The 25341-nt window shown below is 37.4% G+C and overlaps 1 protein-coding gene across 1 annotated transcript; it reads left to right on the top strand.

Annotated features, from left to right (window-relative positions):
- Positions 1-839: 839 nt before the first annotated feature.
- actr2a (actin related protein 2a) lies at positions 840-23720 on the top strand. The gene is made up of 9 exons (XM_022674567.2): positions 840-992; positions 4883-4993; positions 10830-11045; positions 13008-13080; positions 13574-13710; positions 14796-14945; positions 18412-18557; positions 19591-19723; positions 21269-23720. Exons 1-9 carry the CDS (start codon positions 945-947, stop codon positions 21437-21439), a joined length of 1185 nt encoding a protein of 394 aa, XP_022530288.1. The 5' UTR covers positions 840-944; the 3' UTR covers positions 21440-23720.
- The last annotated feature ends 1621 nt before the right edge of the window (positions 23721-25341 follow it).

Below are 25341 nucleotides of genomic sequence, written 5' to 3'. Positions count from 1 at the left end.
ACACAGTAGATACCCTATTGTTGTAGCTAAATGTATGTTGCCATATCATATCGTGTGCAATAATATCGCCAAAATACCCTGAAATATGGTGATATTATTTTAGGACCATATGGTCCATCAGGGTACAGTGTTTTGGTGTTTGTAGCCAAAAGAAAAATTTACACTGTTCTAATTTCCCATTAAAATCTATAGGTGGCCCTGACTTATTAAAGTGTGGGAACGAGATCCTAATGCGTGGCTATGCCTTATAAAGGTGTGAGAATGAGTTAATTATTTAATTCCTGCAACTTAATTATCTCGTTCTCATTCCATAATGTGTCATCCCCTTGCCTTAATTATCTCGTTCCTGTGCCTTAATAAGTTGTGGACACGCATTATTATTTTTTTTGTCTACATACACAAAAGTGTATTCTTGAAATTATTTTTTTCTTATTCAATGTAAATGTATTTTTTCTTAAGCATTTTGATTCTTGCCGTTATAATCCTAAAAATATGATAAAAGAAAATAAATATTTTGTAAAATTATTATTAACACAGTTTTTGATACATAAATAATATGTATCAAAAACAGATATACATATACAGACAATATACAGAGCCATATCGCCCACCCCTAGTGCTTCTAGGACTCAAATACTTAATTTTGTTTTGTTAAGATTTCTGATTCTTGCCTGTATTACTCCAAAAATAACATAAAGTAAAGTAAATATCTTGTACAATTATTAATTAATTATTATTAATACAGTTTTTGATACATAAATAATTTTAAAGACAGTATTGCATTTTTAAAGACTTTTATTTTGAAGCCTCTCTGCTGTGGCGCTTCTCGCAGCGGTTTGGTGCGGAAGATCCGCGGTGGCGGCAGCAGCAGGGCGGCGCTTCCCGCGGAGAGCTGAGGCGAGCTGGGCTGAGGACAGGGCGGCTTCCCCGGGGCTTCAGCGAACATGGACAGCCAAGGAAGGAAAGTGGTGGTGTGCGACAACGGCACGGGGGTGAGTACGGGCGGCTGCGGGCCTGCGGGGCCTGGTTTTGGGCTTATTTTTGCAGGGAGAGGCGTTAAAAAGCGAATGTATGGAAACGGATCATAATTGTGAAGTTCCACCTTAAATAGTGCAGCAGTTCCATTCTAAAGCCGTAGGAGGTGGACTGTAACTGCTGCACTAATTTAAGGAGGAACGGAGGAGTTTGAATTAGAAACGGGAAGTCCAAAATTGGGCTGGGTTACGGTTTGTCAGAGGAATGTGCCTGTCAGCAGGACAGAAATAACGATTATAAACGTGTTTAAAAACGTTTTTAGCGGTTTATAGACGTTACCTGATTAAACGTAAAATATTTTAAAGTCTGCAGGTTGAATGAACCAAATAAGTTAGCTGTGTTTGCTAGCATAGCATAGCTAACCTATAGCTATGGCACTACCGGGGTTCTGTCGAGTTATGCTACCCATCGATATGTGCTTCTTTACGGCACTGCGCATGCGCCAACCAACGTTTTAAATGTCTATTTTTATGAATGTTTAAATTAACTGTAAATAGTAGTTAAAATAGCAATGGAAAGTTAAAAAAAGAATGATAAACTATAAAACTATAATAAATACGGTTAATAGTCGCATATGTGACTTTTTAACTTTTTAATTTCACCTGATTTTTACCTGATACGGTGATTTAGCCTATCCACATATTTTACATAGGTTTCTGCTGGTAGTATTTTCTAATATGTTTTCTGATATGGTGCTTTTTTGTATTTTTATATATTTATACATTAAAATTAAATACTACAAGGGTAGCAATATTTGACAAGTTAGCACAACTCGACAGAACACCGAGTTGCATCCATAGCTTAGCAACCAAGCCATCTAGCTATGTTAACTAACCTAGCTAACATCCAGTATTTTAGCTTCCCTTTATCAATTTACAACATTTACAAACAACCCGAGCTTTTTAAATACGTTTTAAAAGACTCTACACTTTTTAAACACATAATTAAATCCAGTTTATAAAGATTTATAAGTAAAACGGTTAAAAAAAGGCTAGGCTAACTGGCTAAAGCCCATTGATTCCTGACTGGCTAGACAGTAGCTAATCAATGGCAGCTTTAGCACATCTGGTTTCTCAATTTAAACCGGTTTATTGCCTGTTTTTAACGTTTTCCCTGCTGTAACAATGCTAATTTCACTCATAAATCATGAATTTGAAGTTGTTGGTAATGTAGCTAATATAATGTGTGGGTGTCTGATAAATATTGCAAAGTCTGAGTTGTGGATAGTGAATCCATGAAAAACAAAAACATGCATCCAAACAAGTTATTCTCTGACCTCAGTTTTCACGTTTTAAAGGGCAAATAAACTCCTTGATTTTTGCTGACTTCACCCTCAACTCAAAAAGGCTGAAAAGGCTAAAAAGGGAGAAATAGTTTGGGATGAGCACTGGGTGATGTATGGGTTTAGGGTCAGGGCAGGAGGAAGAGCTGATTGGGCTGAAACTGTGCAATGCATTCACACACATGCAAATAATCCAGTTTAACTTGTTTCAAATTGACACACATTTTTATTTTGTGTAAATCTATGGAACTTTACATTCTCACATTTTGCTCATTTTTAAAGTACTTTAGATTTTTCACATTTTGTAGTTATCCTGTTTCATATTTAATAGTTTGAATTGTGATTAGAGATCTGCTTTGAGAAAACAAAATCAGTCCAGTGCGTTTACATTTGTGCAAATAATCCAGTTTGATTTACAGTGGTTTGAAAATAGCATAAATACATTTTTATTTTTGTGTTGATGTATAATATTAGAAATGATCAAATCAGATAAGATTCTGCACATGTTTAAAGTACCTCTAATTGTCTACCCTTATATAATACAATCATATATTTTTTAAAAAGGTATGAAGTGGTTGGAATTAGTCCAAATTAATCTAATCCAGTTTGGTTCCCACAAATGCAGAAATTTAAACACATGCACATGTTTTATGTATGATGTTATTTCAGTTGGATTTTTTTTATGTTTGCATTTAAATGCATACATTTCTTTATTAGTGTTTGCATGTTTAGTCCCCACTAAGACAGAAATACGAACATACCCCTATTTCTCACATCTGGCATGTTTCTAGCTGTAAAATGGTTAGATTTAAATCTTGCAACTTGCAACCATATAAGGACTTTATTACACATCCTTTAAGTCTAAAGTCTACTGCATGTTTAAAAATAAGTACGTTTCATTTCAAGAAGAGCAGCAGTATGAGGGACTGAGGAATGGGTGTACTGACGGACTGACAGACTGAGGACATCAGCTTACTGCAGGGTTTTTTTTTTTTTTTTTTTTTTTGTGTGTTTTTCTTCTTTTTTTCAGCTAGATGCAGCCTGAAGCATTATGACTAATCACAGAGGTGTGTGTGTTTGTGTGTGTGTGTGTGTGTCCTTTCTTTCATCGTTGACACCAAACCCAGTGCTAACACAGGAAGTTGGCCGCCACTCTGCAAACGTCGAACATGACTCAGACCTATACTTAGCACTGCTGCTTTAGTACAGCAGAACTCAGCTTCTTTTTTTTAAAGAAACTCCATTAAACCGGCTGCCTGCACTGTTACACTGTTGAGTTTATGAAAAGGTGAAGCCACATGGGCACCTCCTGCACTACGTTCCCCTCTTTCTGCACCTCCGGCCTGTTCAGACCTGTTCACTCTGCTGCTCTGTAACTCCTAATTACACCCTGCTGCTGAGAGACAGCAGACCGGCAGCACCGGGGATCACTGAGCTCTGCTGGGCTTAGATTTGCACGATAGGTGTTTTAATATACATATATTCATACTCTATTATGGTCTTCTTCTGCTAAAATGCACTTTTTCTTTTTCTTTGTGAAATACAGTAGGTCTCTCTGAGTTGTAAATGATGCTGCACATGAAACTCTTCCTCAACCTCCATATTGTCTGCAGCAGCTAGTAAAAGAAAATATTCAGAAAAACAAGTTGATCAGGAAAAGCACCGTGTCTATGTCAACCCGTGAATTAGAATTTATGGTCCCGCCCACCTCGGCTCGCGACCGCCCAAAGTCAGAGCTGAAGCTGGGTAGCGACGCCTTCTCGTCAGATAGGAGCTAACAGCGCTAAGAGCATGCATGCAGCAGTTTGTTCTTATGTTATTTGTGCAAATAACACATCCGTGTTATATACTTTACTCAGAGTTAAGGAACAAATGGTTAGAATTTGTCTATGGAGGAACACCACCAGCCAAGTACGATTGAGATAGGTAGGTGTATGTTTAGATCAGGACCTTGACTACACACCTCTGTGTGTAAGTATCTAAAGGTTTAAATAGGATCTCCGGTGGATTTGGTGTTTTATAGAGACTCTAAAACTTGGTCAGTGGCTGAACTGCACTTAGCAGGGCATTATTACACGTGTTGTAAAACAACAAACAACATTGCAAAGACTGTTATGAGTGTAAAAATGTCTTTATTTTCAGATATTTCTAACTGTTGTTTGTCTCGCTGCCTCCTGGTGTCGCAGTGCTGTTCGCCAATCAGAGGCGATATGTTTGTGTGTATGAATATTTATGAGAAAGAACCAAAATCCTATTGTTTTTAAGGAGGCTAGATTTATTTAGTATTTACCAATGTGGGAATTCTGAGTCAATGGTGATATCTAATGTTATACAAGTATATTATTGTCTGCAGATGCCAGGACAGATATACACGTTTACAGTATTTTTTAAGGGCCATAAGCTGTATTGTGTTGGGACTGTATGGAATAAAAAAACCAGAGGTGTTTATATTACAAATTTACTGTACAGCAAATCTGTTACGTCCTGTTTACCATAAACATGTCTGATATCTAATACTGAACAGAGTGATGATGATGTTTCTCTGATATGTTTCCTCTCTGGCAGTTTGTGAAGTGTGGCTATGCAGGCTCCAACTTCCCCGAGCACATTTTCCCAGCGCTGGTGGGGAGGCCCATCATCCGCTCCACAGCTAAAGTGGGCAACATCGAGATCAAGGTAAAAAACTGCAATTTACAAAGTACCACCTTCAGAATCATCTATTTATAATAAATGGTAGACTAAACATTTAAATAAGTGCTGAGCCTTATATCTGTATACCGGAGGCACAGCTCACTAACTAACACTGGCCAGTTAGAAGGTCTCACTGTGTCCTGCCTGCAGAGAAATGAGAACAGCACTTTATCTGAGGAGCTCCTTTTGCTGTTCCTTGCAATTTGCGTGTTTTTATCCAAGTAAAAAAGAAAAGCAACAGCAAACAGCAATTATTTACTTAGCAAGAGACAAATAGAATTACATAATCGATCCACAGCTCAGAAAAAGGTCCCCTCACCCCCCCAGACAAGCCCAGAATTGGTCCTGGGTGCAGAATTTATTTATTTCATTTATTCAGCACAAGAGATAAAACCAATTCACAAGGTCCCAAATATTGATTTTATTAGAAATATTTCACTTATAGTATCAGAGATTTAATGTTTTAATAGTACAAGGAACACTTAACCTACTATTATTAAAAATATCATTGTTCACATAAAGAATTAATCCAAGATTACAGTTTAATTTAATGTAACTGTACATATAAATATGATTATAATACAACAACGTTTATTTACAACTTGAAAAAGGCCTTTATTTCTTTTACACTGTAACTTTTGCTGCATTTAAGGTGGAACAGAACACTCATGGAAAAATGGTAGCTTGTTTGTTAACTTCATTGCTTTGTTTCTTCATTGAAAATGTGGAAGTTTGGTGTCAGTCAGTCCACTGTACTCTGTGGCAGTCCTGTAGACATTTCCACTTTCTCTGTGTGTTTTTAACTTTACATACATACTCTTATCACTTATAAATGGGTGGAGCACACAGTGGCCTGTTCAGCTGATAAACAAGAGCACTCATTTCACTTAGAGACTCAAACACACATTGTAAACCTCCAGGGCTGGCAATAATATAAGAACTTAGCAATACTGTACCCATCATGATACAGGGATTATGACGCAATGTATTGCAACAAATTGCGATATTGTAATCAAGATGTTAAATTTTCTATGAAATACACCATCATACTCCTGAGAAGTTTTTAAATTTTTTACCTTCTATCCAAGCAGAGCTGTGGGATCTAACCACAGAGTACAGCACTGCCATCTAGTGGGTGGAGTTCAAGCACAACACTTAAATGAACCACTTCTGACACCAATCTTTTCATTTAAAGTAGTAATCAAAAGTCAGTACTGTGGTTTTGAAAATGTTACAGTACAATAACAGAATAAATCGTATTGCAAAAAAAATATTCTTCGATATATCAATACTTTCATTCATGTAAACTTCTCTTTTTTTAAATTCTGTTTCTGTTTTGTGGTTCTTTCAGTTTTTCTTATCTGATCTGATCTGATCTGATCTGATCACTCCCTTCCCTTTTCTTATTAATGTATTATTCTAGGGCAGTGTGGTGATGGTGAGTGTGCATGTGTTGTGTTGTGTGTGAGTGTGTTTTTGGATGCATGTATTTACTTAGTTGGTAGTTGGTCTTTTTTTTTTTTTTTTGGGATGAACCTAACTTTAAACGTTTACCTAATCCTTTTAGACCCTGCATCCATTACAATGGAAATCATGTACTGTCTTTTATTTTAAAATGTTTTGTTGCACATTATTAACACTATTTGAGAGCTGTTGCCCATCAGAATACACCATGATCTAGCCAATGAACAAGCTTATAAACCAATGAAACAGTAGCTTGGCCCCGCCCATTGCAAAAACACTGGAAAAACAGTAGTAGTAGTAGTACTAGAGTAACAGCTAGTTTAATAACTTTATGTGATTTAGAACACTTTTCTGATGGTTTATTACATAAAAAGATCAATATGAAATAAAACAAGTATTACACAGTGCACGCTCCAGTGCAGTGGAAAAAAGATATTTTACGTTAGTTGGATTTTTTTCTGCTATATTTTATAGTAGAATATTAGAGTCTTCTTTTCTGTGCATTACAGACAGAAAACGACATTCTTAATTTCTTTTCCATCTGTGGAGATAATTCAGGTGTGAGAGGTTTAATTAATCCAACAATTATTTAATTGTTATAAAAAAATATATTGACTAGAGCTTAGATCGAGCCCCAAAAATCCAGCCTGACCCGACCCAACCCATAAACTGTCATTATGAGCCCGGGCCTGATTTACACTAATTTAAAACTGTGTTAAAACTGAGCTTTTTAAAAACATTTTTGAGCTGTTTTAATGAACGAAATGTGTTTAGAATGATGTTAATTAACATTGCAACACTGAAGAAACATAGACCTATTATTTAATCATAATGTTTAATGAGAACAGATCTCTGACAATGATCCACAGTCCTAAACATCGGTAAATTAGGCTACATGAATTAAATCTGAATGGCTTTCCTCTAATCTAATATGGTTTAACACGGTTTAAGAATATAAAACTTTTTAACCCACTTATTAAGACTCCCCCTATCACTAGTGATGCCCCAACACACCAGGAGGGTGAAGACTAGCACACTCCTCCTCTGACACATATGAAGTCAGACTCCACCTCTTTTTGAGCTGCTGCTGATGCTGTAGCATTGCCGAGTAGCATCACAGCGCTAATGCTCGGAGGAAAGCGCTACAACTCGGTTCTGATACAGCAGCTCACAGACGCAGCCTTGTGCTGATCAACATCACCCTAGGTGTGATGAGGGGAAAGAGCGCCATCTGCTGTACCCACCCAGACAAGGCTTTGCCGATTGTGCTCTCTCAGGGCTCTGGCAGCTGATGGACCACTCAGAGTCCCTACTGCACACTCATTAAACCTAAAAAGACGAGGACCAATAACAAAATTATCTCAACTGAAAAATTGTGCTCAGGCTTGGGCAGAGAATCTAAACTCTAATATTGACTAACCACAGTTTTTCCCCGCTCTCTGCTCGGAGTTAAATATTCAGATAAAGTCACAGAATAAAAAGCTGCATGATTCAATAAGGAATGTGCTAATAATAACTAATGATGTCTGGTGTTCTTAAGATCTGTGTTTTTCTGTCTTTAGCTCGTCTGTGTCTCTGAGTGTTGGCTGAGTTTCAGGCCGCTAACCTCAATGAGATCATCTCTGGTTCTGTATAAAAGCCTCGTCATGTTCCTCGTTCCACTGCAGCAGCAGCAGCAGGTCCAGATGTGTCTCAGAAACAGAGCTTTGACCTCCTTCTCAGACTAAACTGCACTGAATTCAGTAACACAGCTGTCTGAGCCGAGCTGGTGGGCTGAAATATGCTGTTGATCATGGAAAGCTAGTTTACTGTGGATGTGTGGATATTGGTGAAGCCACTGTCACTGGAATGGCCTGCGACTAACTTTGTTCACAACCGTCCCAAAGCTTTGTTAATCATCCTGAAGTGAAAATGATCAATTCAATTAGTTTTCTTGTCAATACTGCATATGTAAACAGGACATACAGAGGATTAAAACATATGTTACTCTCCTTCCCAAAATGTTACAGCAAAAAAAACATAAAGCAATAAAGTTATAAATAATATAAGAATGAGAGACACTAAACAAGATATAGACATGCGTGAGACACAAGACAGTAGTGCAATATTATGCCCGGATCAGACTACACGATTTTAGCCCGATTGTGACCCGATTTTGTCGACGCCAACACATTGCATGCGTCGGATCCGAATTACATTTACATTGTCGGGAGCGATAAAGGTCTGTGTAGTGTGACACAGTCAAAGAGCAGTAATTTGACGTGAGCAACGCCGTCGGAAAGACTAGCATGTTAGAATTCTTTGTATTTTATCGCCTAGTTTGCCACATGCTGCTCCACGACATGCTTCCTGACTCTGACCAATAGGAAGACAGAGCGCTCTGTGGTGCACAGATGTAAACATGAGAAAAGAAAGCGGCATGGTGCTTCTGAAGTTCGCAGGACCAGAGAAACAGAAGAATAATCTAATAATCATCTAATAATCTAATAATCTACTTGATATATTTCATCCATGAGATATTCTGTTTACAGGCACTGAAACCTAAGTAGCCACATATTTACCATACCTTAAGTTCTCTCTGGAGTACAAAAACCATGTAATGTCTTTTTGGGTCACCCAGGAACCCAGGAGCCCACAGTCGCTCTCCCCCTTTTTTTTTTTTTTTTTTCAGCACAAAAGCACTTCCATCACACAAAGGGCTTCTGTAGCCGTGATTCTCAGATTCTATGCTTCTCCCCTGCGATGACCTACGAACTCACGCGAGGACGCGGACGAATATTTGTTTAGTGACTGACGTGTAGTGTTGCCAGTCCCCAGAGAACGACGCAAACCCAAAATAACTGCTTAATCTGACATAGTGAACATCATGAGAGACAAAAATGTTGTGTAGTCTGAGCTTGGCATAAGAGTGTACCAGTTAGGTATAATGGGCGTATTAAAGAGGGAATGACAGGAATTATTTGTCTCAAATAGGGCTGCAACTAACGACTATTTTAGTAGTTGAGTAATCTGCCAATCATTTTTTCGATTAGTCGATTGGTCACGATTATTTTTTGCCATGCCCTCTATTTGCACTTTCTAGTGTTGAGGCTCTTCTTTCAATGCATATTTTACTGCACATTCACAAATAAACGTTTAGAGCCCAAGAGCATTTGTGCAGTACATTTTGGATAAGTTTATGCTACTGGCTTGTGATCATCCATCTTCCTTTTGACTGTATTCCAGTGATATTCAAAGAACAAATTAAAGAAATTAATCATGGTCTCTTTTTTTTTTCCAGAGCTGTATATTATATATAGTTACTATAACAATTTTAATATGGTGTACAGAATACAGTATTTCCCTAACACTTAGCCAGCTACTCTATCTAGTGCTAGTAATGAGTTAATCCTGTTTAAACCCACCTTATCAAGCTTTCTGCAGTAGTTTAACCCAGAGACCGTAAAAAAAGATGGAGGCCGTGTCTCCCTTCCCATTAATTCAATGAAAATGAAGCCAAAATCTTCCTCCAGGGAGAAAGACTGTGGAGAGCAGCCCACTCATTTAAATAACCCCGCTCCTGAGGGCTGCCTCGAGGTCACAGGCTGCAGAGCGGAGCGGAGCTTAGCTGACGGTCTGTTATTGGTCCCGTCCATAACCAGCCCTTTTACAATAACCACACCTTTTTTAAATAGAGCTGAATAACGTTTTTAAAACGAGTTCTGTGGGGATATAAAACTTTAACAATATAAGCAGAGGCTACACTAGCTGCAGCATTTAAATAATGGAGGTAGAATTACAGTATTTTGATAAAAACGTGATTGAAATTTGTCTGTTTTGCCATTGAAACCTATGGGGATGGGTGGAGTTACACAGCTTTCTGAAACCGAACAGCAGGGGGCGCCCGACCTGTGGCGGCTTCACTTTTGAGAGACGATGCTCCGTCCAGCTATACACAGTCTATGGTTTAACCACTAGAGGTAATATATATAAGTCAGTGTTTAAACTGTGCAGCGAGCAGAACTGTCCTTATTTCACCATATCCAGACTATATATATATAAATTTTTTATTTTAGCATTACTGTTTAAGGTCAGCCCCTGATTCTGTTCTGTGCGCTGTTACACCCCCTCCTGGCTGCAGAATATGAAGAACAGAATCTCTCCAGCTGGGTTTAGCCTCTCCAGCCTTGAGGAGAAGTGAGGTTTTGTGGAGTTTCTGATGCTAAAGGAAAAATTAAACAGTGGCATGAGTTCAGGAATTTGACTGGAGTGGATTCTCTGGATGTTCTCTGGCTAACACATGTTGACCATCTTCACCTGGTTAATGCATTACTGAGCTCTCTGACCTTTGCTGACCTTTGACTTGTGCTCCTGACAGGATCTGATGGTGGGGGACGAGGCGAGCGAGCTGCGCTCCATGCTGGAGGTGAACTACCCCATGGAGAACGGCATCGTTCGTAACTGGGATGACATGAAGCACCTGTGGGACTACACCTTCGGCCCTGAGAAGCTCAACATCGACTCCCGCAACTGCAAGATCCTCCTCACCGAGCCCCCCATGAACCCCACCAAGAACCGAGAGAAGATCATAGAGGTAATTATGCATTTATTTATATGTTGTTATTAAATATTAAGACATTTAGGGACAGATTAATCGATTAATAGCTTGCCATTCAGAAGGAAGATAAAAGTTATCAGAAACAATAAAGATAGATACTTGTTTGATCCCAGAAGGAAATTCTTTACGTCCAGCAGCAGATATACATACAGTCATATGAAAAAGTTTGGGCACCCCTATTAATCTTAATAATTTTTAGTTCTAAATATTTGGGTGTTTGCAACAGCCATTTCAGTTTGATATATCTAATAACTGATGGACGCAGTAATATTCCAGGACTGAAATGAAGTTTATTGTACAGAAAATGTGCAATATGCATTAAACTAAAATTTACAAAAGTATGGGCACCCTTATCATTGTATTGATTTGAATACTCCTAACTACTTTTTACTGACTTACTGAAGCACAAAATTGGTTTGTTAACCTCATTGAGCTTTGAACTTCATAGCCAGGTGTATCCAATCATGAGAACATGTATTTAAGGTGGCCAATTGCAAGTTGTTCTCCTATTCGAATCTCCTCTGAAGAGTGACCTCATGGGCTCATCAAAACAACTCTCAAATGATCTAAAAACAAAGATTGTTCAACATAGTTGTTCAGAGGAAGGATACAAAAAGTTGTCTCAGAGATTTAACCTGTCAGTTTCCACTGTGAGGAACATAGTAAGGAAATGGAAGAACGCAGGGACAGTTCTTGTTAAGCCCAGAAGTGGCAGAAAAATATCAGAAAGGCAGAGAAGAAGAATGGTGAGAACAGTCAAGGACAATCCACAGACCACCTCCAAAGAGCTGCAGCATCATCTTGCTGCAGATGGTGTCACTGTGCATCGGTCAACAATACAGCGCACTTTGCACAAGGAGAAGCTGTATGGGAGAGTGATGCGAAAGAAGACATTTCTGCAAGCACGCCACAAACAGAGACGCCTGAGGTATGCTTTTGCAAGAAATGGCTTCTTTTGCATCACCCTACCTCATTTCAATTCTGAAATATTACTGTGTCCGTCAGTTATTAGATATATCAAACTGAAATGGCTGTTGCAAACACCCAAATATTTAGAACTAAAAATGATTAAGATTAATAGGGGTGACCAAACTTTTTCATATGACTGTAGTAGACAGAAGTTACAAAAGAAGGATAAAAAAAATAATGATACAGATAAAGGCAAAGATACAATATAAAGTTTAAAAGTCCTTTAAGTAGTCAGTAAAACAACAACCCCGCTGCTCTTCACTGTCAGTCATTCCATGACAGTTTGCAAGGAGTCCTACCACTATGATCGGGAGATTGCTGGTTCGAATCTGGTTCAAAGCTTGCCATCAGCTGCCAGAGCCCCAAGAGAGCACAATCGGCCTTGCTCTCTCTGGGTGGCTAGATGGCTCTCCCTCCCAACAGCACATTAATGGGTGATGTAGGGGGAGTCTTGATGATTGGATTGGGTAATTGGCCTTGTAAATTGGGGAGAAAATGTGATTTAAAAAAAAAAAAAAAAGGGCTGTAATGTTTATAAAACTATTATAATTTTGTTCTATACAGGATTTCTTACTTGTTACCTTTTAAAGTAAAGTATCTGTAAGAATCCATAATGAATTCCGCTATTTAATAGGCTCTGTAACACCATTTCTATTTTCTTGGGGACAAAAAGCATTAACATTTTTTTGTTTTATTAATTTAATTAATTAAATAATGAAAAATCTAGGAGTAGTAATGTTACACAGGGTAATGTTTAGGCAAGCTTTAGCCACAGTATTAAAACCAGTTACAAGGAAAGCAGAAACAAGAAGTTGATGTTATGGCTGATATATATATATATATATATATATATATATATATATATATATATATTGCACAATTCATTTAATTGTTTAATTTAATTGTTATGAAGGAAATACTTTATTGTGCTCTTGCAGTAATAGATGTGTTTCTCCGGGCTCTCTGTAGGTGATGTTTGAGACGTACCAGTTTTCTGGTGTTTACATCGCCATCCAGGCCGTGCTCACACTCTACGCACAAGGTACTCAAACACTCCTGCAGCTGCCTGACGTCTATCACACTTACATTCACACCAGAGTCTGGAAAAGACTGAAAGCTTAAGGAATCTCTGCTTGTGTAAACAGTTCTTATAGTCTGAACTGAAGGTGAAGTTTAGATATGGATTAAGCCTAGTCTCGGACTGCACATCATTTTAGATTTTCCATTAAAACAAAAAAGACTCACTAGTTTACTGTAATTTCTGGGCTTTTGAGCACACCTGAATGTAAGCCACAACCATTAAGGACCATTTCCCGCTCATGATCTGTTACAGGGCTGCTGTGATTACCATCAGTTATCCACATGTATAACCTGCTTGTATAAGTTCCTCTTCGCATGGGGACAGTTTTGGTAAATTATTTCTGGACGCTTTTAATCCAAGCCTTCCACTCAGCTCAGAGTGTCACCGTTTTATATATATATATATATATATATATATATATATATATATATATAAAAAGTCTGTCTGTGTGTAGGTCTGCTGACTGGTGTGGTGGTGGACTCTGGTGATGGTGTGACTCATATCTGCCCAGTGTATGAAGGCTTCTCTCTCCCTCATCTAACACGCCGTCTGGACATCGCCGGTCGGGACATCACACGCTACCTCATCAAGGTACGTACTCCCGTTTACTTCATTTTAATACACTTTATAATCTGTTCATAATCTGATCACACTTTTTTTAAAATAAGATGAGCATTAATTATTTTTAATTTTAAATTTAATGAAAAATGAAAAAAAAATAATTAATATATTTTTTAATTATTATTATTATTTTTTTATAATATATATTTATACATACTGTCTGCAACCCATCTAGAATGTGTCGGTGACCCACTTTTGTGTTCCGACCCACCAGTTGAGAATCACTGGTTTAGAGTACAGGTCTGCACGGGACTGTTGTTTTTTAAAACCCGCTCCTGCGTGTTTTTGTCCCGTTACCGCCTGCTCCCGCAAAACAGCGCTTCTTTTAATCCTGCGCCCGCCCGCCTCATACACATTTCTGCCGCTCCCGTCCCGCGGTCCTTATATAAATTGAATTAATTACATTTAGTGCTTCAAATGTACTTATGTATTTATTTAAACAGCAATATATGTTAATGTGTTCCCGCTCCTGCATCGCCTGGATTGATTAAACTCTCTCTCCCGCCAATAACAATTCAGTTCTGTCCCGTGCCGCAACATATTCTGACGGGTTCCGAGACCTCTACTTTAGAGCGTCTATCTTTCAACAAAATATCAAATTTCAATGCCACATATCAATAATGTATCACAAGCGTAAACAATATGATGTTTAGCGCAACTGAGAGACCTAAATAAATGTGTGTTCAAATTGCGACTCAATGTGTTAAAAAAAAACATGGCACGAAGTTTGGGTGATGTTTACGTGATGTTTAAGTCATGTCTTATTCTGTGAGATTATTGGCTGGATGCAAAAAAGCAAAAAAATTATAATTTACATACTTATCATTTTGCAAATTCTGAGTTGGATTACTGACAAACTCTGATATTCTACAGTAATCAGATTAGGAATTACATTAGTACATGACTAATATCCCAATATATTGGATTGTTTGTCTTCTGACTTTAATATAAAAATATATATTGCTGAAAAATTACATATTCCATTGTTACCTACATCATAGGAACACATACAGGTATTCAGAAGTCTCACTCTCTCTATTTCTGCTTCTATGTAGCTGCTGTTGTTGAGGGGTTACGCCTTCAACCACTCCGCCGACTTCGAGACGGTGAGGATGATGAAGGAGAAACTGTGCTACGTGGGCTACAACATCGAGCAGGAGCAGAAACTGGCTCTGGAGACCACCGTGCTGGTCGAGTCATACACTGTGAGTATATATACACACACACATAGAAACACATGTAGAGTTATGGGAAAATACAAGTGTTTAACTAGCTTTTACCACAGTAAAAAGAGAATGTGATTCTTTCAGGGTTCAGAGAAAACATGTTTGTAGCTTGTTAATAGGAACAGACATGGTGGCAGATGATGTGGTTTTGGGTGGGAGGTCCAGATACACACACACACACACACACACACACACACACACACACACACACACACACACACACACACACACCACAGGAGAGGGTTTACTGTATTTCAGCAAGTTTTAGCCTCAGGTACTCCGACCACATCAGATCTACAGCTCAGAATCTTACCTCTCTCTGGGGATATAAACAGGCCAGACACCCACTTTACACTATATATATATATATATACACACTACTGCTCAGACGTTTGGGATCGCTAGCAAATTTCCCTCTTTTTCAAAGCAATTTGTGTGATTTTGTCCTTAAAAATATTATAATATTTGTATAGGGGCCTGTTTTACATATCAGCATTTCTAATTATCAGTCCTCTGCCTTAATAGATACATACATACATACATACTAGAGGTGTGCCAAAAAATCGATTCACATAAGAATCTTGATTCTCATTTACTACGATTCAGAATCGATTTAAAATGTCCCAAAATCGATTCTGAGGGGCGGGTTTTAGACTGATTTTGGGCTGGGTATTTTTGTTGGACCTGGCAACCCTGGGGATAGCGCTTGTCCCTTTGGAGATCTTCCAGACACACACAGAGCGTAGGTGTTTGAGAATCACCGGTAAGATGGCAGAACAAGCACTATATTACCTTAGATTAACGTGTAGTTTCAATGTTTTATGGCAGAATGCTTCATAACAAGCATAAAAAAGATCGCTAGTAGTTAGTTTCAGTAACTGTTAGCTAGCTAACTAGCTAACTTTCCAGTTCCACCTTAAATAACGCTACAGGTGGCAGCGGGCTGCAGCATTTAAGGCGGAACGGAAAAATAACAATAAGCTAATCAGAGCTAATTTCAGCTCCTCATCACAGAGGAATTAAGGAATGGACAATATGAATTAATTTCTCCACCTCCTGCCCCCTTTCTGAAGAAATACAACCACCTTAAATTAACTAGTTAATCAGCAGCTGCTCCTGAACTTTAGCGCTCCACTGCTATCATCACATCAGCCCAGCAGCGTCACCTACACACCACCGCTAGTAGCCTGGTAATAAAGCAGTGTTATTTATTTATGTATTTATTGTTCATTAACGTCATTGTGATATCCCAGTGATTCCTCTGTCACTGAGGACCCACATTCCTGCACATTTTATTGTTTTTGTAACACATTACTTGCTCCAGGACCAGTGTATATTATGGAGGGTTTTTTTTCAATACGATTCATAAGCCAGAAGCAGAAATATTTATAATTCAAATCGTTTTGAATCAAAAATCGATTTTGAATCGAATCGTGGCCCCCAAAATCGGAATCGAATCGAATCGTGAGATAGTAATCGATTCCCACCCCTAATACATACATACATACATACTTACTTACTTACTTACTTACTTACTGATTACTGACTTACTTACTCACTCACTTACTTACTCACTCACTTATTGACTTACTTACTTACTCAGTTACTTACTTACTTTCTCACTTACTTACTTACTTACTTTCTCACTTACTTACTTACTTACTTACTGATTACTGACTTACTCACTCACTTACTCACTCACTTATTGACTTACTTACTTACTCAGTTACTTACTTACTTTCTCACTTACTTACTTACTTACTTACTTTCTCACTTACTTACTTACTTACTTACTTACTGATTACTGACTTACTTACTCACTTACTTACTTTATTTATCCCGAAGGAAATTTAGGAAGTCAGATAGATAGATAGATACATACATACTTACTTACTTACTTACTTACTTACTTACTTACTTACTGATTACTGACTTACTTACTCACTTACTTACTCACTTACTTTCTCACTTACTTACTTACTTACTCAGTTACTTACTCACTTACTTTCTCACTTACTTACTTACTTACTTACTTACTTACTTACTTACTTACTCAGTTACTTACTCAGTTACTTACTCAGTTACTCACTTACTTACTTTATTTATCCCAAAGGAAATTTAGGAAGTCAGATAGATAGATAGATAGATAGATAGATACATACATACATACATACTTACTTACTTACTTACTTACTTACTGATTACTGACTTACTTACTCACTCACTTACTTACTCACTCACTTATTGACTTACTTACTCACTCACTTATTGACTTACTTACTTTCTCACTTACTTACTTACTTACTTTCTCACTTACTTACTTACTTACTTACTCACTTACTTACTTACTTTCTCACTTACTTACTTACTTACTCACTTACTTACTTACTTTCTCACTTACTTACTTACTCACTCACTTATTGACTTACTTACTTACTCACTTACTTACTTACTTTCTCACTTACTTACTTACTTACTCAGTTACTTACTTACTTACTCACTTACTTACTTACTTACTTTCTCACTTACTTACTTACTTACTCAGTTACTTACTTACTCAGTTACTTACTCACTTACTTACTTACTCACTTACTTACTTACTCACTTACTTACTTACTTACTTTCTCACTTACTTACTTACTTACTCAGTTACTTACTTACTCAGTTACTTACTCACTTACTTACTTACTCACTTACTTACTTACTCACTTACTTACTTACTTACTTTCTCACTTACTCACTTACTTACTCAGTTACTTACGTACTTACTTACTCAGTTACTTACTCAGTTACTTACTCAGTTACTCACTTACTTACTTTATTTATCCCGAAGGAAATTTAGGAAGTCAGATAGATAGATAGATAGATAGATAGATAGATGGATACTTACTTACTTACTGATTACTTACTCACTTACTTACTTACTCACTCACTTATTGACTTACTTACTTACTCAGTTACTTACTTACTTACTTACTTACTCACTTACTTACTTACTTACTTACTCACTTACTTACTCACTTACTTACTTACTTACTGAAATGCGCACCCTCTCCGCTTTTAGACTCTTTGGCTTGTTTCTGACACCTAGCATTCAAACTTTGAATCTCACATTATAAAAACCTGCTTAACAGCGGGCCAACTTTCATTCTATTTCTAAAATACCTCGCGGGTCGCTCCGAAAAAGGAAACGAGCCACAAATGGCCCGCGGGCCGTAGTTTGGACACCCCTGTTTTAGAGTGTTCAGTTTGAGCCAAAGAATAATGTAAAACTCCAGCAGCAAAGAAAAAAAAATTGTGATCCCAAACTCTTGTTTACACATGCACACTTAAATGGTTCTATGCCAGTTGATAATATATATATATTATATATATATATATTTTTTTTTTTATAAAATATAAAAACTATTCTCTACACTCTCTCTCTCTTTGTCTAATTCTTCAGCTGCCAGACGGCAGGGTAATAAAGGTCGGAGGTGAGCGGTTTGAGGCTCCAGAGGCTCTCTTCCAGCCACACCTGATTAATGTTGAAGGAGTGGGCGTGGCCGAGCTGCTCTTCAACACCATCCAAGCAGCCGACATCGACACCAGGTCAGTTACTGTAATTTAAATATCACCATAAAGACAGCCCCTTACTGTTCCTATGTAGGTTACTTTTATAACTTTCTCTTTTCATATATACATATTTCTGTATGTACACATCTGTATATATATTTTCTCTTGTTGTGTGCTTATTATTATGAAGTGTTATTTGTTGATCATTTGTATGTTTGTATGTTGGACCCCAGAGAGGGTAGCAGTTTTTTAAATATTGCAGCTAATGGGGATCCAAATAAGACAATAAACAATAATAAACATTACGTTTATATTGTGCGTTCTGGATGAAAATGCTAGAATTATCAATGCTAATCTACCCTGTTATTTGTCTAAATTACTCTGAAACTGCTACTGCAGTTCATTAAGTATCTATTTCTATTTCGTTTCTATAAATTCTTCAGTTATTAATTAATTGTTCAAAAACCAATATGAAGTAATTTAGTTTTACAGGAGTTAGTTTAGTTCTCCAGCACCAAGACTCGAGACTGGAGCTTAATTAACATTACCCGCTAATCACGCTTAGCGCTAGCTCGTTCGCCGTTCAGAGATGAGTGTAGCCTGTGCGTTTATCATTTTAAAACAAGCTACGTGAGATTTACTCTAACCATGGCTAGCGGTTAGCCACTAATGCTAATGCTGCTGCACCCAGCCTTAGTGGAAATCTGGAAATCTAAGCTTGCTGTAAATAAACACAAGTGCTTTACTCACCCAAATAAACAGTTTTCAGGAAAGAAATCTGTGTAGATTAACATCCAGTCCTTGTTTGACTTTAAAATATATCTTTTTTAAGAATTACAGTTTTGTTTACTCAGCTTAGCTTTACAGGTCTCTCATGACAACAACCCTGTTCCTTACTAGTGTCGCATAATGCTCCTTATAATCTGGTGCGCCTTATGTATGAAAATAGATGTTTATTGATAGTGTGCCTTATAATCCGGTGCACCTTACAGTGTGAAAAATGTTCAGGAACCTGTTCATTAGTGTTTTTACTGCATTATATTTGAACCCTTTTTCTGTATCTCCTCAGGGCTGAGTTCTATAAGCATATCGTGTTGTCTGGAGGATCTACTATGTACCCTGGTCTGCCGTCTCGTCTGGAGCGTGAGCTCAAGCAGCTTTACCTGGAGAGAGTCCTTAAAGGAGACGTGGACAAGCTCTCGGTTAGTATACACACACAGATTCCATGAATCTGAGGATTGTAACTATCTAAAACTTCCAGACAAAACGTCTATCAAATCTTGGGACATTAATGTGTAGAGTGTGTATAATGTTGCGTCTCCACCACCAGATGGTGCCAGTAGCCTGCGCTCCACAGTGAGACAGCTCCCAACATGTAAGCCTCCTATTGTGGTGCATCTCCACTGAAAGGCCTAAAGACACACTGATCAATTATTAAAACTAGGCTCCAGATCACTTTAGTAAAAGTGTTTAACGAAACACAACTTGTGCATTACTTGTATTGTAGTTAATCAGCTATTTCCTCTTAGTTGTATATGGTAACAATATGGCACAATGGCTTAGGCCCAATTCTGTTCCTCCCCTTGCCCCTACCATTTACCCCTACATCTTAATTTTGAGTGTAACCCTTCCCTTTCGAACAGAGTTACAAGGGGAAAAGGTGAAATCCTCCTCCTAAGAAATGGGATGATCCTTCAAGCACCCGATACATCATTAGGAGCGCTAAAGTTCAGTAACCTAGCTGCTGCTGCTGATTAACTAGTTAACTTTAGCTTGTTTAGCTTTTATTTTATTTTATTTTATTTTTCCGTTCCGCCTTAAATGCTGGAAACCCTGCCGTCTGTTGCACCATTTAATGTGAAACAGGAAAGTTAGCTAGCTAGCTACCTCTAAGATTTGAGACACAAGATTAGCAATTTTTTTTTTATTTTTATGCTTGTTATGAAGAATTCGGACATAAAACATTGAAACTACACATTGAACTACAGTAATATAGTGATAATCGTCACTTTTAACAGGGAAATACTCACATTTCTGAGTTTCTTACCAGTGATTCTCATACCTCTCTGTTTGAAATATGCATCTGGAAAATCTCTGTTTGAAGGGCTAACAAGCTCTATCCCTTCCACTGACCTACCCCTCCAGCCTAATGAGAATCAGGACACCCCTACCCCTTGTGGTGCATGCACAAAACAGAGGGGTAGGGATACAGGGTAAAATGGGATTGGTCCTTACTGTTTAGTACCTTTGCCTCACAGCACATTGGTCTTCAGTTCAAGTCCCCATCTGTGTGGGGTTTCCATGTTTTCCCATTTCCATGTATGAGGGTGTAAGTGTGTGTGTATGACTGTATGCACAGAAATTTTTAGATCGGTAATGGATTGTGCTGGGTCAGTTGCCCGATAGTGGAGGGTTGTTTCCGGTTGAGAGTATGCTGTGCGTGATTGGCTGCTGTTTCTCACCAGTGTGTTTTGATGATTGTAAGTGATAAAGTAAGTGAGTAGAATGTAAATTAAATTAAAAGTGTCCTGTAGGAGAAGACCAACACACCAATCCAACACCAGCACTGTAAACTGTGCAGTAACAGATTCAGAGCTTCTTTCTTCTTTTTCTGACTTTACTTTATCTTTTAAGGTGGATCAGCTATAAGTAGGGGTATTTGACCACTGTCTATTCTATTAGAAACTGTGTTTAAAAGCTGTGTGTGTGTGTGTGTGTGTGTGTGTGTGTTTTTTTCCTCTGTGTAGAAGTTTAAGATCCGTATTGAAGACCCTCCTCGCCGTAAGCACATGGTGTTCCTGGGCGGAGCCGTGTTGGCCGACATCATGAAGGATAAAGATAATTTCTGGCTGACCAGAGAAGAATACCAGGAGAAGGGCATGCGTGTGTTGGAGAAACTCGGAGTGACCGTCAGATAAACCACAACACACACACATGCACACACACAAGGAAAATCACTTGCACACACACACACACCTGAGTTATTTCACATACACATGTAAACAGGGTGGCATTTTGGCAGTGTATAAATGGGGAAACAAAAAAAATAATAAGAAGAGTTGGCAGAAGATACTTGATTGTATACGTCAAATACTTGAATTTTGCATTTTCTTATTATAATTATATTCTCATCAAACGATTGGTGCAACATTCTTCCATAAACAGAAGAGTTCTGCCAGTTGACGGCCTGATAACTGTTAGAAAATCGATTGGTTGAATAATAAAAAAAAAAAAAATCAGATTTACTGTTTATGCTGCCAAAATTAATCCTAGAAGAAGGTCGGCCTCTCTTGCTCTCTCTCTCTTTCTCATTTTTCTCTCGCTCTCTCATTTCTCTCTTTCTCTCGCTCTCAGTCTATCTATCTATCTATCTATCTATCTATCTATCTTTCTCTCTCTCTGTCTCACTTGGCCATTGACCTAGACATTGGTGTACATCACTAATTCTCGTCTGCTTGATGTTTTGTTGCCATAAATCACGTTTTTAAAGAACACACTGTTCAGAGAGAGAGAGAGATTATCTAAATAAATAAAAAAGACTTAAAAATGTAAAAACAAAATTGTTTTAAAAAAAGAAAGAGTGAAATAACAACAGTAGCCATTTTTGCTGATGAAGATTACGATAGACAGTATAATATTTAAGGCCGGTGGTATCAAATGTGTAAAAGGCGTCCTGTCCTGAGGCAGGCTGCTTTTTATTATTTTTTTTTGTTTATGTAAAATGTTTTTCTTGTCTTTTTTTATTTCCTTTCCTATGTTTAAAGACCTCTGATGTTGTAAGTTGTTCAGTAGCACATCTAATGCCCATTTTAGGATTTAAAACTGCTGGATTTTTTTCTGAATGACAGAAATAAATGTGATTTTTGGAGAAAAAAAAAGTAGTAATTTTTCTTATTAATTCAACATGTTGCTTCCTTGGATTACGAGGATTTTTTTATGTGGATAGACATTCATTTAAACATATGATGTAAAATAAAGTGGCATATTGTATAAAATACCCAGAACAAACAAGCAAGCATTGCTAATGCTATAGTAAAATAGAGTAGGGTATTATATGCTGTAGTAGACTGTAGTGTAGTCATTGGTCTTGCCTTGTAATTACAAATGTCCAGAGCCAATCAGGAGGAAAATTAAGGCTATTTATTCTAAAATGCTACCAGTGATACCAGCTGTAACTCATTGATACCAGCTGTAAATAAAAGATAAATTAATTGTGGTTATAATGAGTAAAAATGCACCTACATATGAGTAATTTTATGTAAATTAATATGTAGCGTTGAAATATCCACTAGTTAGAATTATAGTGTAGACAAAAATAATGTATAACAATTTTCCTTGTAAAACAAATTAGTGCATGTTTTATTTTTATTTTTTTACTAGTAAAAATATGATTATAGATAAGATAAAGTAAAATTCTATGTGAATCCATTGTAACATTATAATAGTTAGAGTTGTGAAGGATTTTTAATCTTCCTGGATGGATCTTCAATCTTTAAATCTGATAATTAATAATAAAAAAAGTGAATAGTTGGTCCTAAAATATTAATTTATACTAAGGAAAAATATATTTAAAAATTACATAAAATTTAAATTAAAGTTTATAATGGTAATTATTAAATTAGCTTGTACTCAATAATGGCAATTCATGGCTAAACCTGCAAAAAAATTTGATTTTCCAAAGGTCCCATTTGTTTCTGTCATACAGAAATCCAGACACAAAATATATATATTTCACACTTCTACTCAGTGATAAAACTTTTGCATCCGGACTGCAATTAAAAAATCAGGAGGACCAGTGAGGTTTTTTTTTTAGGCTTTCTCACTCACGTGACATCGCGTTCAGTAGCTCCTCCATTTCCACTTGCTGTGTTGCTTGTGTTTTTAGGCGGATCTCCGTGGAAATGTGCGCCCAAAGTGTAATTACGGTGCGCGGCAGTGGACAAATAGCTATTTTATTAAATGTGAGGAGACGAAACTTAGAGATGTGCGTCTGGGCAGGACTAAAATTACTGGAGGACCGCGGAGTTCAGCGAAAAACAGTAGATAAATCAGCCTGTAATTTTCTCTCAGAGGACATCTGAGAAAAACACGTACATGGTGGTTCTGGACAGGAACAAATCACAGGCCCCCTGAAAAACTAATCCTGTCTGGATAGGGCTTAACATGTAATAATATCATATATAAATGCTTACAAATAGGATGTTGCGATTACTGAGACCAAATTAAAATCATTCCCACTTAAAGGTGTTTAAATGTAACAAATACTGCTTTATAACAGGCTTTGAGATTAAGAACCCAATTCTAGATTAGCCTTTAGCGATGCTTCTGATGCTTTAGCGCTTTTTTAACAATAAGATACTGTTAAACTGATCCAGAAACAGATCTTAAGACTGTTCTGAACTGAAAGTTAGTGAGAGTGCTAGATGCTAGCGTAGCTAACAGCGAATGAACAGCGTTTGTTCATTGTTTGCTGCGTTAGCATTGTTTTACTGAACTATTCCTTTAGAGTTAGCTTAGCGTTAACTTAATGTTAGCATTTTTCAACATAGCTTACAGTACCATTACCAATTGTCAGTCACAGCGTAGTCTCAAACATGCTAGCGCTATCTCTTTCTCTCGTAGCTTAAACTGTGGTTTTGGGCAGACTGTTCGGTTTCTTCTTCACAGAAGAAGATTCAGAGACTTCCTTTTTTCGCTTCATTCCGTTTCTCTTTTTTTGTCTATTGTACTATTTTGATAAGCGTTTCCATTTTGATACGGTTCATTTTGTTATAAACTGCTTCAGATGTATCAGATTTTGGTGGGTTAGCGAGACTTTTGGGGGGGGGGGTTTGGGGTGAGCGTGGACTCGAATTAAAAATGCCTTTAGATCTTCTGTAATGATCTACAGATGGGAACTGTTGAAAGGCTAGTTCAACCAGACAGTGCTAACAAGCTAGCAGTGCCTGTAAGCTAATGGTGCTAGTTAGCATGATGTTTTGCTGGCTAGCCTGATGTTTTGCGGGCTAACTACATTATCTTTCATGCATTTGCCATATTAGCACATCTAACAATGCAAAAAAGCTAATGGTTGTCGCTAGTTAGCATGATGATTTGATGGCTAACGACATTATCTTTCATGCATTTGCCTTATTAGCACATCTAGCAATGCATGAAAGCTAATATTGTTTATAGTTAGCATTATGTTTTACTAGCTAATCAAGTTATCTTTTAATGCATTTGCTTAATAAGGACATCTAGCTGTGCATGAAAGCTAGTATCGGTTGCTAGTTAGCATTATGTTTTGCTGGCTAGCATGATGTTTTGCTGGCTAAATACATTATCTTTCATGCATTTCCCTTAACAGCACATCTAGCAAGGCATGAAAGCTAATATTGGCTGCTAGTTAGCATGGTGTTTTGCTTGCTAACATGATATTTTGCTGGCTAACACCACATTATCTTTCATGCATTTACCTCATTAGCACATCTAGCAATACATGAGCGCTTTTTAGCTACACTAGCTCTCATACATACGGCTTATTACCATATTTAGCTATACATGAAAATGAATGTTGCTTGTTAGCAGTTAGCAGTGCTATTTGAATCATATTTGAGTGAAATTTGCATTTTAAAAGGGTATCCTCTCTTTTAGTGAACTTAGAAAGGCTAAAGCGAAGTTAGCTCAGCTAATCTTACTATTCTAGTCCTGTAAAGCTTGTACTTTTCAATTGGTAAACTATCAGTTTATGAAGGTTATGTTAAATGCTTAAAATATGAGTAAAAATGAACTTAAACCTGCAGTTTGTCGGCTGTTGGCTAGCTGCCTGCTGATCACTCAC

The sequence above is a fragment of the Astyanax mexicanus genome, chromosome 21 (assembly GCF_023375975.1).
Source record: "Astyanax mexicanus isolate ESR-SI-001 chromosome 21, AstMex3_surface, whole genome shotgun sequence".
NCBI lineage: Eukaryota > Metazoa > Chordata > Actinopteri > Characiformes > Acestrorhamphidae > Astyanax > Astyanax mexicanus.
This window is presented reverse-complemented; position numbering and strand designations above follow the sequence as displayed.

Coding starts and splice junctions, on each gene's coding strand:
- actr2a (XM_022674567.2), top strand. CDS start 945: ATGGACAGCCAAGGAAGGAAAGTGGTGGTGTGCGACAACGGCACGGGG. Junction 993..4,882: donor TGTGCGACAACGGCACGGGG/GTGAGTACGGGC, acceptor CCTCTCTGGCAG/TTTGTGAAGTGTGGCTATGC. Junction 13,711..14,795: donor TCACACGCTACCTCATCAAG/GTACGTACTCCC, acceptor GCTTCTATGTAG/CTGCTGTTGTTGAGGGGTTA.